Source organism: Canis lupus, chromosome 30 (assembly GCF_011100685.1).
Source record: "Canis lupus familiaris isolate Mischka breed German Shepherd chromosome 30, alternate assembly UU_Cfam_GSD_1.0, whole genome shotgun sequence".
Lineage (NCBI taxonomy): Eukaryota > Metazoa > Chordata > Mammalia > Carnivora > Canidae > Canis > Canis lupus.
Genome location: NC_049251.1, coordinates 30,292,979 through 30,309,553, shown reverse-complemented (window position 1 = coordinate 30,309,553; position 16,575 = coordinate 30,292,979). Strand labels below are relative to the sequence as shown.

The window sequence follows — 16,575 nt, the reverse complement described above, 5'->3', positions numbered from 1 at the left end:
TGGGCTCCTCATCACTACACTACACTACTACACTGTACTACACTACACTACCACTATTTTGGGCATTTGAGTTGGTAACCTCTGATCTATACTCTACCTGGGCAAGCTCATCCTGTCTCAGGAATTTAAATTCTACAACTTATTACCTGACAATTCCAAATTTTGCTACGTTTCATCAATTCTAAAATGCACATTTTTTTACATTTAATATCTCTAAAATCAGCATATACAATTGATAGCAGCGCCTTACAAGTGCTTTGGCAAAGTGGCAGCCGTAACACGGCTGTCAGGGCCTGACGTGTGTGAACTTGGCTATTATTTCAGATGGCGTGACTAGACAGTTGCAACTATTTTTCAGTCAATAAAACACTTGAAGGCTGTCTGAGGAAGGAGTATGAGTCCTGGTTCTCATCTGGAAGTATTCTGTTGACATCGTCTGGTCAGATCAAGAAAGTGCCATCATCAAAACTTATAAATAGGTCATGATGACTTGAAAAAAAAAATGGCAGAGATAACAGTAAGGCAATCTTCCAAAAATGCTACATTACTAGTCCTCTTAATGGTATGGAGGATGATACTATGTGGGAAAACACAGACCATGACATCTCTGAGTAGAAAAGCGATTCAGAAGAGTAGACTCTAAAATATGAAGATGGTTTAGGAAAAATTTCACCAATTTATTTTGCTTAAATTTATGTGTACAGAAGAATGAACTAAATATAGAAAGATATTTATGATTTTTAAAACTGTTTTTAAGCAAGAAAATAGGCAGTCCTGATGTCTGAAACTGATCTAACATTCACAGCTAGATCTGAAAATTATTACAAACTGGTCTAAAACTCACAGCAAAGCCATTTTGCTCTCCTATTGAACATAAACAATCTCAAAGAATAGCAAACCAACTCAGGTTACTCAGACCACGATAAAATGACACAACATAAGGTCAACTCATAATTTTGTCTAAGAACAAGTCATTCACTGGGCCATCCACAAAATATCCAATCACAGAATTGTCTCCACAGTCTAATAGCATCCCATTAAAATGAATCCCTACTTCCTTAGGCCCTTTCCCAATCATCCAACCAAAGCCCAAATCCTATAACCACTTATTTCTAAAACTCTCTTATTGACATCCCACAGTTCCCAAAATGTGTTCTCCCTCATTGAAACAAGCAATAAACCCACTGTTAAAACAAGGTGTTTCTCAAAAAAAAAAAAAAAAAAAAAAAAAAAAAACAAGGTGTTTCTCAAAATAAAGGCACATGGGACAAGGGAGGGGAAAATAAAACAAGATGAAATGAGAGAAGGAGACAAACCATAAGAGACTTAATCATAGGAAACAAACTGAGGGTTGTGAGAGGGGGATTGGGATAACTGGGTGACAGGCATTAAGAAGGGCATGTGATATAATGAGCACTGGATGTTATATACAACTGATGGATCACTGACCTCTACCTCTGAAAGTGATAATACACTATATGTTAATTAGCTGAATTTAAATAAATAAAATTAAATTTAAAAACAAGATGTTTCTGGTGGTCTTTGGTGGGGTTGGGGGGAGAATTGTATAAAAATGTCCTATTGCTGAACAATCTCACCAACAATTGGTAATGTTGGATTTTTCATTTGTCCCAATCTAATGTAAAAAAAATTACCATTTTCTAACAAATACTATCCCTTTAATTTACATATCCCTTATTACAATTGAGATCAAGTATCTTTTCAGGGTTATTGGCCATTCTTATTTCCTTCTACTCTGAATTGCTTATATTTTCTGCCCCTTTTTCTAATGGGTAATACCTCTTTTTCTTATTGATCTGTAAGTGGTTCTTTATATATTTCAGATGCTAGTCATCTGTCAGTGATAGCTGTAGATATCCTCTTCCAACTTGCCTTACATTTGTTAATCTTTAAGATTTATGTTTTGAGTGTCTTGTTTAATACATTCTTCCCTGTTGCAATACCATAAAGATAGTCTCCCCTATTTTCTTTTAGTTTTGCCTTATGCATTCAGGTCATTAACCATCTGGAATTAACTTTTGTGTAAGACATGAGGGAAGATCTTATTTTATCTTTTTGCTATTTGGATTACCAACCATCCCCAAACAACCTCATGAATGGTTGATCCTTTCTCCTATTAATATGCAAAGCCACCTCTGCTATACAATATGTTTTGATATATGGAAAACTCTGCTAATAGACTCTACCCTTTTCTACTGCTCTTTGTGTTTCTCTCTCTCACCTAAAGTTTAATATTATAATAGTAACCCTTTCACTTAAATAGCAAACTAGATGGGCAGCCCGGGTGGCTCAGGAGTTTAGTGCTGCCTTCAGCTCAAGGCCTGATCCTGGAGACCCGGGATGGAGTCCCATGTCGGGCTCCCTGCATGGAGCCTGCTTCTCCCTCTGCCTGTGTCTCTGCCTCTGTGTGTGTGTGTGTGTGTGTGTGTGTGTGTGTCTCTCTCTCATGAATAAATAAATAAAATCTTAAACAATAAAAAAGAATAGCAAACTAGAATTTACAAAGCACTTTCAAATCCATTATCCATTCAGACCTCAAAACAATCCTGTAAATTAGGTGTATTCACATTTATTCAGATGAAGACACTGAGGCACATAGGATTACGTGAATCATCCATAGCCACCAGATGGGAGGTAGAAGCACAAGAACCCAATCTTATGTCTTTGGTTACCTCTCTTTCTATCAGACTGTCCACCAAGTAAGGACAAGGACAGTATCTGTCAAACAGCTCCCAAACAAAGGTATGCACTTTGTCTATATACAACTAAAATCTACAAACCAAAACCTTGATAAACGAACAAATGCTTTAACAGCTATGGTTGTTGGCACAAACTTGTCTATTATGCTTATCTTGAAAATAAACTCTATTTGAAAATAACCTTGCCCTAGCCCACTGGACTCCAGCTGGCATCTTTGCTATTGCTTACCTCAAACACAGACAATGCTGCCACTGGAAGTCTTTACTGTACACCATTCCTCCCTCACATCAGTAGTGGTTTCTCAGTAGGCACTAGCCCTGCACCTCCAAGGACAGAATAAAGATGTGAAAACTGGACAGTTCTCTGTGTCTCAGAAAGGGAAGGGAACAAAGCTGATGCCCTCAAACTGCAATTCGACAGTAAATGTCAGTCACATACAAGGTGTGGGAAACGCCAAGAAACAGGGAGCAACAGAGAGCTGTCCAACAACCCAGCAGCCAGCTTAATGAGATAGGAGTAGGAGCTCCACAAACGGTTTTCATTGAATAAGTGAATTGCTCAATCCAGAGCCTGAATTACCAGTTCCACAGCCCTAGATGGAGCAATTAAGTGAGATTTTTTTTTTTTTTTTTTTTTTTTTTTTTAAGAGCAGGCTTCACATTCAGGGGGTGGCCTGTCACTCACAACTCGGCCATGTTATTCTCCTATTGAACATAATGTCACAGAATACCAACCTTGGACAAGGTTATTCTGAAACCTTGATGAAATGAGACATAGGTCATTTCATAATTTTGCATAAGCACAGACAAAAATGTGGCCACTATGCCACCCCCAAAATAGCAGGCAATACTTCTCTCTTGGCCAAAATGAGACTGCTACTTCTCTACCAATTACTTTTATTCTTTTACTAGTCTCTCCTCCTTACAGATAAGATTTATTCTGATAACCAACCACAGAATTGCCTCTGTTTTCTGACAGCATCCAAATCCTATAATCAGTTCTAACTCCCTTAATGAGACAGCATTGTCCCCCATGAGCTATGCTCTCCCTTGTTGAAATGTGTAATAAACCCAACTTTTTAACCAGAGGTGTTTCCCTGGCAGTCTTTGGCTGTCGTGCATTGACATGGTATAAGTCAGACAACCTAAGAGTCTATGCCCTTCTCTTTCTAGAAAGTTCTTCTAATCTCAGATTGACAAGAAAACTTCATCTCATTCCTGGAAGCCATCTCTAACTAAACATAAGAGAGGTAACAAATTCCTTTAACACCAGAGACCTGGTTCAAATTTAACTCCAATTCAACCATAAACATATGCCTACACAAAACTTTTTGCCTGTATGGTTCTTCTAGATAGTATGCTCTTCGAAAGCCAAGGCTGTCTGACTCATCTCTGTAAATCTCTAGTACCTCACACATGGTAGATTTCTTTTATGAGTGGTATTAACACATTGCTTGGGGGGGAGGGGAGGTATTTTTTCCCAGAAATAAAAGGATTTCTCTCTCCAAAAGAAACTTCCATTTTTTTCCTCCACCTTTTCATTTCTTTAACCATAATACATTACAAATGTATGCCTTTCATATTTCTAAATATACCAAATATGATTAACACATATTCATCTTTCTTAACTAAGAGGTTTAGCTCTCTCAAGGCAAACATAAATATGATGCATTCTTTCACTTGTCCAACTAATTTCTATTTCTTCTGACCACCACCACCATCCTAGTCCCCTAAAAACACCTTTAGTGTTTGCGGCTTTGAAAAGTATCCCAGAATAGTACATCCTTAATTACATGATGACACCTAGAGAGGGTAGGGCCTGAGTTTAATTGGTCTACATAATGCTTGACTAAATTACTTTTTAAAAAGAGACTGTCATAACACATGTTCCTCACTTACTGAAAACCCTCTCCAGATGGAGACTTTGATCCCCATCAATAATGATTGTTTGTTTCCTTCTTTACTGCAACACCCTGGAGCAGAGTAGAGGGAGACAGTACAGAACATTTACTCATCTTCTGACGCAAAAATATAATCCAGTTTGGTTTAACACATTAAATGACACACCATGCAATGCCACATCCTATTTAAAGGCATTATGGCCAGGACTGTCTTTATCCTTCAGCGGGAAAACAGGTTTAAATTTCAGAAACAGAGATTCAATTCAACAAAATCAAATCCACACTTCAAAGAGCACCTACACTTTGCAAGAAATATGCCAGACAGGGGGACAGATAGAAACATAAACAACTGACTCAGGGGGCAGAGAAAGTTACATGGAGTGAAAGAGGTTACAAATCGCCATAGGTGTCCTGGAGAAGTAGGGAGTCAGGATGACTGGAGAAAGAACATTCGAGATAAAAACTCCAGTTTCTCAAAACCTGGAATCCTGAATGGTTTGGACAGAGGCAGGGCGTACACAGGTCCTGGTATCTCCAACCATTTAGGAGGCATCGGCTTGTTCACACAGGGGGCTAAGGAAATCAAACATAAATGCTCGATGTAACTTAATTTTTAAGTTCTCTATGCAACTCCGCAAGCCTGAGCTCCCAACCCTTCAAAACGGGGGGGGAGGGGTGGAAGGAATCCACTTTCTCTGGGTCTTGTGGATTTTAAAATTAAAATTAAAATTAATAAGAATGATTTCCATCACTGAACGGTTGGAAGGTGGGTGTGGCCCCTCCGGGTGGGGGCGGGGGGCAGAGGCGGGCCTTGCGAACGTCGGACCGGCCCGGCGGGACCTCGCTGGCCAGCGCGGGACGTCCAGCCACCACCCTGCAAGCCGCTGTCGTTCTGCACCCCGGGCCCAAAGAGCTCTTCCCACGACCCGAAGGGCCTCGGCACACCCGAACCTCGACGGCCAGGCCTCCGGGGCCGAGAGCGGGTTCCATCAGGCCGCAGACTGCGAACAAAGAGAAGGCCCGGGGCAGTCTCCGAGGGCCGCGAAGGGCTCACGCAGCCTCCGAAGGCACCTGCAGCCCTCAGGGGGTCGCGCCCCAGGCCCCAGGTGTGCGGGTGTTCCTCGACGAGGGCCAGCCTGTGCCTGGGCCTGGACGCCCAAAGCGCACGGGGGCGCCGAACCCGCTGGCGCACTGCAGGCTCTCCCGCGCGCTCCGGGACAAAGGGGATGGGGGAGATCGGCGGGTCCCAGGATGCGGGCCCGCGTTCGTCCCGCCGTCCGCACCGGCCTTTACCTGCACGTCACTCAGCTCCACGCGCAGATACAGCTCGCGGTGTCGCTGAGCCCAGTAGACGTGCGGCGTCAGCACCTGATTCTCCATGGCCACACTGCCCGGGGCGCGGGGAGACGGTCGCGGCGCCTCGCTGCCTGCCTCGGGGAGTGAGCGACTGGAGCCGGCCGAACGCAGGCCACAAACCCCCGCGCTCTTGAGCGCCGGCAGCCGGCAACCTCGAGACACCCCACGCTCCGGGGCCGCGCTTGCGCAGTGAAGATTGGGGGCGGGGGCGGGGGCGGCGCGGGCTCCCGCGGGAGGGGGCGGGGCCGGGCCGCGCAGAGGCGGGAGGGGGCGGGGCCTGCGCCCGTGACGCCGCAGCTTGAGGAGGCCGCCGGGGAGGTCGGGAATCAGCAGGTGCATGCGGGGCGCTTTGCCCTCCTCCCCGGCGCGATGCTTTAAGACAGGCTTAAAAAGGAAAAACGAGGGATGCCTGGGTGGCTCAGCGGTTAAGCGCCTGCCTTTGGCCCAGGGCGTGATCTTGGGGCTCCCCTGCTTCTCCCTGTTACGTCTCTGCCCCTCTCTGTGTCTCTAATTAATAAATTCATTAGAAAAATGATGGAGGCATGAAGGACTGATCAGCGTGGGACTGGTGTATCTGGAAGGTCCCTCCCATTCTATCACCTACTAATTCAATGTTTATTGAGTGTCTACTAATTGCGCTGGGCTTCAAAGCTAAACCCTGGAGCGACAGCAGCAAGAGACAGTCCCTGCTGCCCTGGAACCCTGCAATTGCAAACATAATAAGGACGATGATGGTTATAGGGGAAGCGCTGTGGAAAGAGGATGGAAGGGTGTTCTAAAGAGGGGAGATCTCATAAGCCTAAAGGCTAGAGAGATTTTTAGCATGAACCCACAGAACTTTTTTTTTTTTATTCTATTTATTTATTCATCAGAGACACAGACTCAGAGAGGCAGAGACACAGGCAGAGGGAGAAGCAGGCTCCATGCAGGGAGCCTGATGCGGGACTGGATCCCAGGACTCCAGGATCACGCCCTGGGCTGAAGGCAGGCGCTAAACCGCTGAGCCACCCAGGGATCCCCCGAGCCCATAGAACTTTATGCGTGATGGAAATGTTCCATTCTGCACTGCTCGGTATGGTAGCCACTAGCCACACAAGGCTTTTGAGTCCTCGAAATGTGGCTAGTGAGAGCGAGCAATTGAATTTTCTGTTTTATTTACTTCTAATTCATTTAAACAGTGACATACTAGCCACTATCCTATTGGACAGAGCAGGAGACTTGTCTCTCTTAAAATAGGAAACCCAAAGTAGATACAACACTAATTAATGTCTCCTTTAAGCTATCCTCGTCTGTATCCACTTTCATTTTTGGGTCTGCTACGGTGAAGAATTTAATAGGAAGCAGCATTACTGTGAAAACCAGAAGTCTGGGACAGAAGTGAAACTTATAATTCAGTTCCGTCAGCCCCCTTTTGTTTAGCAAAAGTGCTGAGCACAGGGATCCAGAGATGAAGAGAAATGTTGTGTGCTCTCCGGAAACATTTAATTCAGGGGGTGGAGAGTATAAAATATGGGAGCTTGTATATGGTGAATGCACTGAGCTTACAAAGGCAGGAAAGTGGGAACTGAGGGTTTTGGAAACTATGGGTGGACATATGAGAGGAAATCCTTGAGACCTGGACAATGAAATGTGAGGAGGGATTTGATAGAGGAAGAAGCAGAGGTAGAATAGTGGAAGCCCTGGGAGCAGGAGTCCAAAGGTGAAGAGATATGGAAGGTTCTGTGTGCTGGGGGTTAAGGGCATGGAGAACAGAAGTCACCCTGAATCTAGAAAGGCAGATAAAGAGTGAATTAGGAAAGTCTTTGTTTGCTTCAGTGAGGTGTTTGTCCTGTATCCCACAGACACATAGAGCCCGGGGAAGTTTGTTAAACTGGCAATTAGCCAAATCAAATATGTGCTTGGCAGGACCACCTTTCAGTGAGGAGGAATTGATAATAGGCAAACCAGTTAGAGGTGATGCAATCTGCTGGTTATGGGATAACGAAAACAGTAAACTTGATAGCCTTGAATTTTAAAAATAGAATATTTTTGAAATGCTAGAAGTGTTTTTATTGCATTGCCTTTAATACAATGCAGATCCAATATAAGGCACTTTAATAATTGAGGTATACAGGAAATGAGCGAATTTTAAATGTTTAAGCTGAATTTTTACTTACATTTATACCTGTGTAATTAATTACCATCTAGAGAAATCTGGAACATTTCCAGAATCCCAAGGGTTCTCTCATATCAGTATACCTTTGCTTTCCCTCCCTCCCTCCAAAATTTCTATTCTGACTTCTATTACCATAAAGTAGATTTTGTCTGTTCTTGAATTTCATATAAATGGAATGGTTTTTGTCTCTGCAGTGTTGTATTTCGTTGTATAAATACACCATAAATTATTTATCTATTCTCTTGATGAAGGACATTTGCATTGTTTCCAGTTTTTAGCTATTAAAATAATGGAATGCAATGAACATTTATGTACCTATCTTTTGATATATAAATGTACATAATTCTCTTGGATAAACACGTAGGAGTAGAAATGATAGGTCATAGGGTAGGTATATGTTATACTTTAGTAGATAAGCAGAATTGTTTTTTATTTTTGTTTTTAGTATGGTTGACACAGGAGATAAACAGTTCTGATCAATTTACAAACCTGCAAGCAATGTTTCAAAGTTCTAGTTGCTTTATTTCCCTGGTATTTTCTGTTTAATTTTAGCCATTCTGGTGGTGGGTTTGTAATAAATGGTAAAAATCATTTCAGATCAGCATACTTAAAACCTGAGGCTTATCAGCTGACCTCCATACAAGGTAAAAGCTATTGTTAAGCGAGAAGATTGAATTTTGCCTCAGATCCTCCATAAGAAAGATCCAAAGGAAGAGGGCCTATTCAGCCTGGTTCAACTAACCACGGTTAACTTACTGGAAGCTTCTCTTGGCCTGAGTTTCCATATCCATCAAATGAGTTAGAGTCGGTCCTTTCTGATGATCTTATTAGCTATTTCTAAATTTTCCTGCAAAAAGGCCAGTTTTTATGGACCCCTCTCTCCAGGAGAAATCCAGTAAGAAAAAAATTGAAATAAGGAAATGAGTAGCATCCGGGTAAACTATAAAACTAAAAGATGGGAGAGAGCATAAAAAGGCAGAGCCAGGTAACATTGCCAAGCTAAAGTAAGTAAAGCTAAGGTTTTTATGATAATACTAGTCAAATAAAAATGCAAATGAAGCACTGTCTGTGTGTCCTGCCTTCTGGATGCAGCCTTCCCATCCCGAAAAGCCAGGGCCATCTCTCTCTTCTCAGGCCACAGGAGGCATTTGCTGAATACTTGTTATGGATGAAGCACACGCTCAGTGCTTAAAGCTTTTTTCCAGCCTTTGATAGGCAATCATGCACATTCTCCTTGTTGACCTTTTTAAGAATCTTCCATTCCTGGAAGAAGTTTTAGAAGATGAGCTGTAGAGTTTGGCCGTTTTGTGCCTTACCCTGAATCACCCAGCTGAATATCCTTAACCAAAATCCTGTTTGTCTATCTAGACAGCACAAAGCTGAGAGTAGAGAGGAAACTCACTGGGTCAGCCCCAGCGCCTACTGGGACGTTGTCTGAACCCAGCTCATATCCCTGTAACCTCCTAGCTATCCCAGGAGGGTGGGCGCTGCAACCAGTCATTGACAGAAAAAAACTTCCCCTCTGTCTCTGTCAATCTATAGTTTAGAAAAATATGCAAAATGACCCCATCTCAGGCTCAACCTTTCTTGGGTATGGGAAGTGGCCTTTGCACTCTATTCAGTTTGATCTACCTGATAATTCCTGACCCTCTGAACTGCCTGCATGGTTGCCAGGTGCAGAGAGTTGGTATGCTACCCTTTGTGTAAAACACAGTGGAATAGTAGAAGGAATAATCATCTATCTATATGCATTTGTTTATATATCATAAAATATTACTGGAAAGTATATCCAAGTAACAATTAACACCAGTTTCTTGTGGAGAAGGAAACTGGGTAATAGTAGAGGACCCATATAGTAGAATTTTTTTTTTACTGTATGCCTTTCCATATGTCAAAATTTTGGAGTCATGTGGTAATATTACCTACTCAAATATTTAAATATGGAAAAGAAAATCAATAGAAAAATGCCCTTTTTTTATTATTGGAGCTTGGTTTGTGCTATGCTCCCCAAGGTACAAAATATGAGGGAAGTGGAAAAAAAACTCAAGCCCACCATATCCTGTAATCAGCTTCTATTAGGTGTGCATTATATGCTTATAATCTATTTCCTTAACTAGATTGTAAATCTCTCTAGAACACAGATTGCTGCCTTTTGGTATCCTATAGCATCTAGTGCAATGTGTTTCAGAGAGTGGATGCTTAAAATATACTTGTGGACAATAATGCCCAGTGATAGAAAGGTTTTAGTGAAATTGGCACACCCATACTTAACGTAGCTAAGAGCCATATAAATTTGTGGATCATTTTAGAAAGCAGTTGTGCAATATGTAACAAGAAAAATGGGATGTTCAACTGATTGGCCTAGTAATTCTCTTTTGGGCATTTTATTTTAAAAACAGTGTTAAGAGTGGCATCTGGGTGGCTAAGCCAGTTAAGCGTCCAACTCTTGGTTTCGGCTCAGGTCATAAGCTCAAGGTTGTCAGATCAAGTGCTCAGTTAGGCTCCATGGTCAGCATAGAGTCTGCTTGCGATTCTCTCTCTCTCTCCTTCCCTCTGCCCCATTCTCTGCTCACTCACTCACTCACTCTAAATAAATAAATAAATAAATTTAAAAAAATAAAAATAACTTCAAGAAAGGAGGATGTATATATAAAGACGTCCAAGAGTTACATGGTATAACATTAGAAATTACACAAGGAGAATGACCAAATGAATGGTAGTATAACTACTAAAGGGAAAAACAATACAGCAATTCAAAATGGTGAATTAGAAACTAGCAATATTGAAAATGTTTATGAGGGCAGCCCGGGTGGCTCAGTGGTTTAGTGCCGCATTCAGCCCAGGGCGTAATCCTGGAGACCCAGGATCGAGTCCCATGTCTGGCTCTCTCCATGGAGCCTGCTTCTTCCTCTGCCTGTGTCTCTGCCTCTCTCTCTCTGCGTGTGTGTCTCTCGTGAATAAATAAAAAATATCAAAAAAAGAGAATGTTTATGAAAAAATACAAAAATTCCAGTTATGGGAGTTCCTGGCTGGCTCAGTCAGAGAACATGCAATTCTTGATCTCTTGGTTGTGAGTTAAAGCCCCATGGTGGGTGTAGAGATGACTTAAATAAAAATTTAAAAACTTTTAAAAATTCCAATTACAACTTTACACAATGCTACAATACAGGGAGGTATTTTGTGCTTTTGTTTTCCTTCTTTACAATCCTTGATCCTTCCCAATTTAGGGGGCTAGGGTGTGACAAGCCTTGCTCTTCTGCAGTTTTAATGATGGGAACAGAGAACAGAGACATCAAATTTTTCTCTCTCTTTTTTAAAGATTTTATTTATTTATTTATTTATTTATTTATTTATTTATTTATTTATTTATTTATTTATTTATTTATTTATTTATGAGAGAGAGAGACAGATAGAGGGAGAAGCAGGCTCCCCACTGAGCAGAGAGCCCAATGTGGGACTTGATTCCAGGATCCTGGGATCATGACCTGGGCTGAAGGCAGACGCTTAACCAACTGAGCCACCCAGGTGCCCCAAATTCTTCTCTTTAAACCTGGATGCACATGTAAAACAGAAAATATATGGAGGGGGGGATGGACTAAATGGGTGATGGGTAATAAGGGGGGCACCTGTGATGAGCACAGGTTGTTATATGTAAATGATGAGTCACTAAATTCTACTCCTGAAACCAATCCTACACTATATGTTAACTAATTTGAATTAAAATTAAAAATAAACAAAATACAATAAAATATTTGGAATAATATGTAGACTTAAAAAAATAAAGTCAAAAGAGAAGTAAGGGACTCTGCTCAATGGAATTTACACAAATGATAAACCTGACTTTGGAGTTCAGTAAAACCCCAGGAGGATTTTTATAAAGATTGACTGATTGATTGCTTGATTTAATAAAGATTTTATTTGTTTGTTTGAGAGCAAGCTCATGAGAGCATATAAGTAGGAGTGAGGCAAAGGGAGAGAGAGAGAGAGAGAGAATCTCAAGCAGGCTTCAGGCCCAGAGTGGAACCAGATAAAGAGCTGAGATAATGACTTGAGCCAAAATCAAAAGTAGGATAATTAACCAACCTAGCTACCCACGCACCCTGAAAGATTTATTTGTTTGTTTGTTTGTTTGTTTGTTTGTTTGAGGGAGAGAGCCGGCAGAGGAAAGGGTAGAGAAAGAGGAATAGAGAACCCTCAAGCCAACTCCCCACTGAGTGCAGAACCCAACATGGGGCTTGATCCCAGGACCCTGAGACCATGACCTGAGCCCAAATCAAGAGCAAGCCGCCTAACTAACTGAGCCTCCCAGGTGGGTTTTTTTAAAAGGAGCAGGGGAACCAAGGGAGTGTCCTTGAGAAGGAGCCTGAATCTTGCCTTCACTTCCTCTTAAGGGAATAGTGGATCTCCCCTCGACACTCATGAAGGTTTAGGGATCTAGGGAAAGAAAAGACCTGTGCTCATGCCCAGGCATTAGTGCAAGGCCCTAGAGAAGCAGTCATCTAGTGGGGATAAAGGTTGAAGATTGGTAAGAGGGCCCAAGGCTTTCTCGATGTGGGTAAAGCTGAGGGAGAATTTGTGAGAAGGGCCAATAACTGGGCAGAGAGGAACAGAACAGTGTGAACTGCCAACTAGAGACTAAGAGACAACAGATCTCATGATCTGTTAGGTACCTCATGAATAGGGAGAAGGTCATACCCGAGGATTAGGGGGTATGTTTGTTCCCTACTGCAGCCGTAACGAAATAGCACAAATTGGGGGTGGGGAGGCTTAAAACAACAGAAATCTATTTTCTTACAGTTCTGAAGGCTAGAAGTCAAAAATCAAGATGCTGGCAGGACCATGCTCCCCTGAAGTTTCTAGATAAGAATCTCTTCTGGTGGTTCTGGCAATCCTTGATGCTCTTTTGCTTATGCAAGATCATGCCAGTCTTCACCTCTATTGTCACATGCTCTTCTCTGTGCATATACCTGTTCTTATTTCCTCATATGGCCTTCTTTTTTTTCTCTCTTTCTCTTTTTTTTTCTCATATGGCCTTCTTATAAGGACACCAGTCAATGGATTGGGGACCCACTCTACTCTAACATGATCTTACCTTTACTAATAACATCTTCAAAGACCCAATTTCAAAAAAAAAAAAACCCCAATTTCCAAATAAGGTCACATTATGAGGTTCTGGATGGACATGGATCTGGGAAGGACACTATCCAAACCAGTACAGCTGGGATGAAGGAGGTTTTTAAGAGATCCTGGTATAGAACAGGGACTGGCCATCATCTCCTTCACCAGGACAGATATGGAATTGAATGATTGACTTTGCCTGGAATTAATCAAGATTACACTTTCTACTGTTAAGTGAAATGGGCCATGTAAATACAGGTTGGGTTGAATTATGGAAAAACTTAGGAAATTAAATGTAGTACAAATCTGTATGTGGCTTGAAAATATTGCTTCTTCTACATATGCAAAATATGTATACAAAACAAAAAAATTATGGTAGGGTAGTGGAATGATGAGTGGATCTTTCTATAATGATTTCAGAATGTTGTGTTCAAATTGGAAGAATGATGCTTGTTGTTTGGAGGTGATACAGGTAGTGCTATCCAGCAGGACTTTGAGCATGCCCCTCGGAAGCCAGAGTTCCCAGATTTTTCTCTTCCTGTGATTTGGGTCTTGCTCTAAACCTACCTTCTAGATTAGTACATGTGGTTGACTGATTGTGGGAGTTCATGTGAGAGTTGCCAATAAGCAGCTGTGTGACTTTGGGCAAGTCACACTCCTTCTTTGGCTTCTGTTGTTCTTTCTGTGAAATAAAAGAATCAGGCTTAATCATCTCCAAAATCACTCTCAATGTGTTGATTATGTGATTCTTTGATTTTAGGTGTAGGTATAGATGTAGTGTGTGTGTGTGTGCGTGTGTAAAGATCAGATAGATGAGGGACATGAGGGACAGAGCCAGGATGGTCTTTCCTGGGGATATGGCTCCAGCCTCAATAGCAGATCCCTGGGACACATCCAGGGCTCATGTTTACCTTTGCTGCCTCTTATTTCCTTTCCTTCCTCCTCAGAGGAAAGGTTTCTGTTATCTCCATCATCACCATCATTCATAAATAGAATTAATAAATGGAATGCTTAATGTGCGCCAGGCATTGCTAAGCACTTTAAACACATTATATATTTCATTCATTCATTTCAGTGATGTTACTGAACTCATTTTACGGATGAGAGAAACCAAGCTTAGGAAAGCCCAATATCATTGTTAGTAAGGAGAGGATGTGAGCCAGGATGCGAACCCATATCTGGATGATTCCAGAGTGCATGCTCTTACCCGTGAGTACCAGAGGGGAAGTACCACTGCTTAAAGATCATGGAGTGTTAGACACAGAAGGGCTGTCAAGGTTGGTCTCTGATGAGGCCAGTGTAGAAAACTGTCAGGGTCTCTAAAATGTAAGCCCAGGGATGCCTGGGTGGCTCAGCGGTTGAGCGTCTGCCTTCAGCCCAGGGCGTGATCCTGGAGTCCCGGGATCGAGTCCCACGTCAGGCTCCCTGCATGGAGCCTGCTTCTCCCTCTGCCTGTGTCTCTGCCTCTCTCTCTTTCTCTGTGTCTCTCATGAATAAATAAAATATTTTAAAAAAATAAAATAAAATGTAAGCCCAGATCTAGACAAGAACCTGATTGCCTCAAACAGGCACAGCTTCAGGATGCAGCCCAGATTTCCCTAAGAATGGTTCTCACTTGGCCTTGCTACCTTAGCTTTTACTCACACTTACTGCCTGCCATCCATTATGCCAGAACATGACTATTTTGTCATAAAGGTACAGATCTGTGTCAACATTTCCTGCTATTTATTTAGCCTTATGTGCTAGACAAGTTGCCTTTTACTGATGAATTCCTAGTGCAAGGCCCCAAAAAGCTGACTAGGCTTTGTCAAGCACACACACAGGCTTGGCAAGACCCAGGACTGACTGAGTCAGCCAGTAAAGATACAACGAGCCACTTTAGATTTGGACAGTTTATTACTTACCTATACAACAAAAGGAAGAATGCATTAGGGTGCCAGCTGCCAGTAGTCCTTGTCCCACAGAGAAACAGAGAATACTGAAACAGAAGGGGCAAACAACTGCAATGTGAGTTGTGGGATACCCAGCCACTGAAGAGCCAATTCTAGACTGTAGCTAAGCGGTTCTTATATTATTTTGCAGCTCTATTCCGACAGAGTAGGGCAGAAAACCCACACCTCAACAGAACCTGGGAGATGAGAAACTGTCAGGAGAGATTGCCTTAAGATCCTCATAAGCTTCCCATCCTCTGCCCTTCTGGAAGGATCACAAAGCATTCTGCTAAGATTCAGATAACCTTTGGTTCAAGGCCCATGAGGTTGACATGTGAGGTTGCCAGAGTACATGATAGAGATACTACCCTACAGCTTTCTCTGGTTTGAGGCTTTTTAAGCCCACCTAGAGAAAATGTGATTGAAAACCAAGAAATCTAAAAAAAAAAAAAAAAAAAAAAAAAAGAAAACCAAGAAATCTGATCTAAATCAATCCATAATTAGCCAAATGACTTAACCTCTCCAGAGTTTTTTTTTAATCCATAAAATTATATATTTTTTGTTTGCTTGCTTTTTGGGAGGTCTTTTCCCTCTTATTAGGATGTAAACTGCTCAAAGGGACCTTATCTACTTTATTCAGTATTGTAGCCTCAGTGCTTAGAACAGTGATAGGCACATGGCAGCAATTTAACAAACACCTGGTTGAATGAAATGAACTGCAAGATAGTACATCATATTTTGTTAGTATGCGCATATGCATTCAAAACCTTAAAACCCACTTTCAGGTCATTTGCAGAAAATTCACAGAGAAGTCCCAGTGAAAGTGACTGTACCTTTCTTTTAAGGGAGATCAATGGGGTGGAAAAGGGCTTCAAAGTGAGTAACTACATAATGAGGTATGGAACATGGCACCCAAATGGGCCTTTTATTAGTGCTATTATAATAAATCCTAATGACACACACCTCTGACACATTGTTCCTTGTAATAATAGGAAAGACCCGAGACGCCCAGTTTTCCCACTGTTTTGATCTACACCTGCCACTTTCCCAATCATCCCCAGGCTCCCTTTTTCCTCTTTTCCTTTTTCTTTTTTTTCCAGCCAATGCATGGTGTAAAATAGGACAAAAACTGCGGGTCAAGGGACCTGCTTCTGGTTGCAAGTATAGCAAGTCACTCACTTCTGTGCCCTAGCTCCCACTCTCATTTTTATGTGTTGTGACACATAGGGTTTTCCTCAATTATCACTGATGTGTTATATCTCTTCTACAGGTAAAGAAAGCATGGCTCTAAAAAAAAAAAAAAAAAAAAAAAAAAAAAAAAAAAAAAAGCACGGCTCAAAGAGATTGAGTGACCCGCTAAAGATCCCTAATGAGTAGGAGAGCCACGCTTTCTG

General features: G+C 41.9%; 1 protein-coding gene and 1 long non-coding RNA gene across 2 annotated transcripts in view; both read right to left on the bottom strand.

The window, feature by feature from the left end:
• Nucleotides 1-6,171, bottom strand: part of HACD3 (3-hydroxyacyl-CoA dehydratase 3) — a 40,385-nt gene extending 34,214 nt beyond the window's left edge. Inside the window, exon 1 of the mRNA XM_038580748.1 lies at nt 5,915-6,171. Coding sequence (XP_038436676.1) covers nt 5,915-6,001 — 87 coding nt within the window. The 5' untranslated portion in view covers nt 6,002-6,171. The remainder of the gene's footprint in view (nt 1-5,914) is intronic.
• A 2,327-nt stretch (nt 6,172-8,498) lies between these two features.
• LOC119866836 lies at nt 8,499-16,457 on the bottom strand. The gene is made up of 3 exons (XR_005381373.1): nt 15,155-16,457; nt 13,818-13,932; nt 8,499-9,395 (listed from the first exon to the last, which is right to left on the bottom strand). It is a non-coding gene; the product is annotated as an uncharacterized LOC119866836 (long non-coding RNA).
• Between the last annotated feature and the right edge of the window lie 118 nt (nt 16,458-16,575).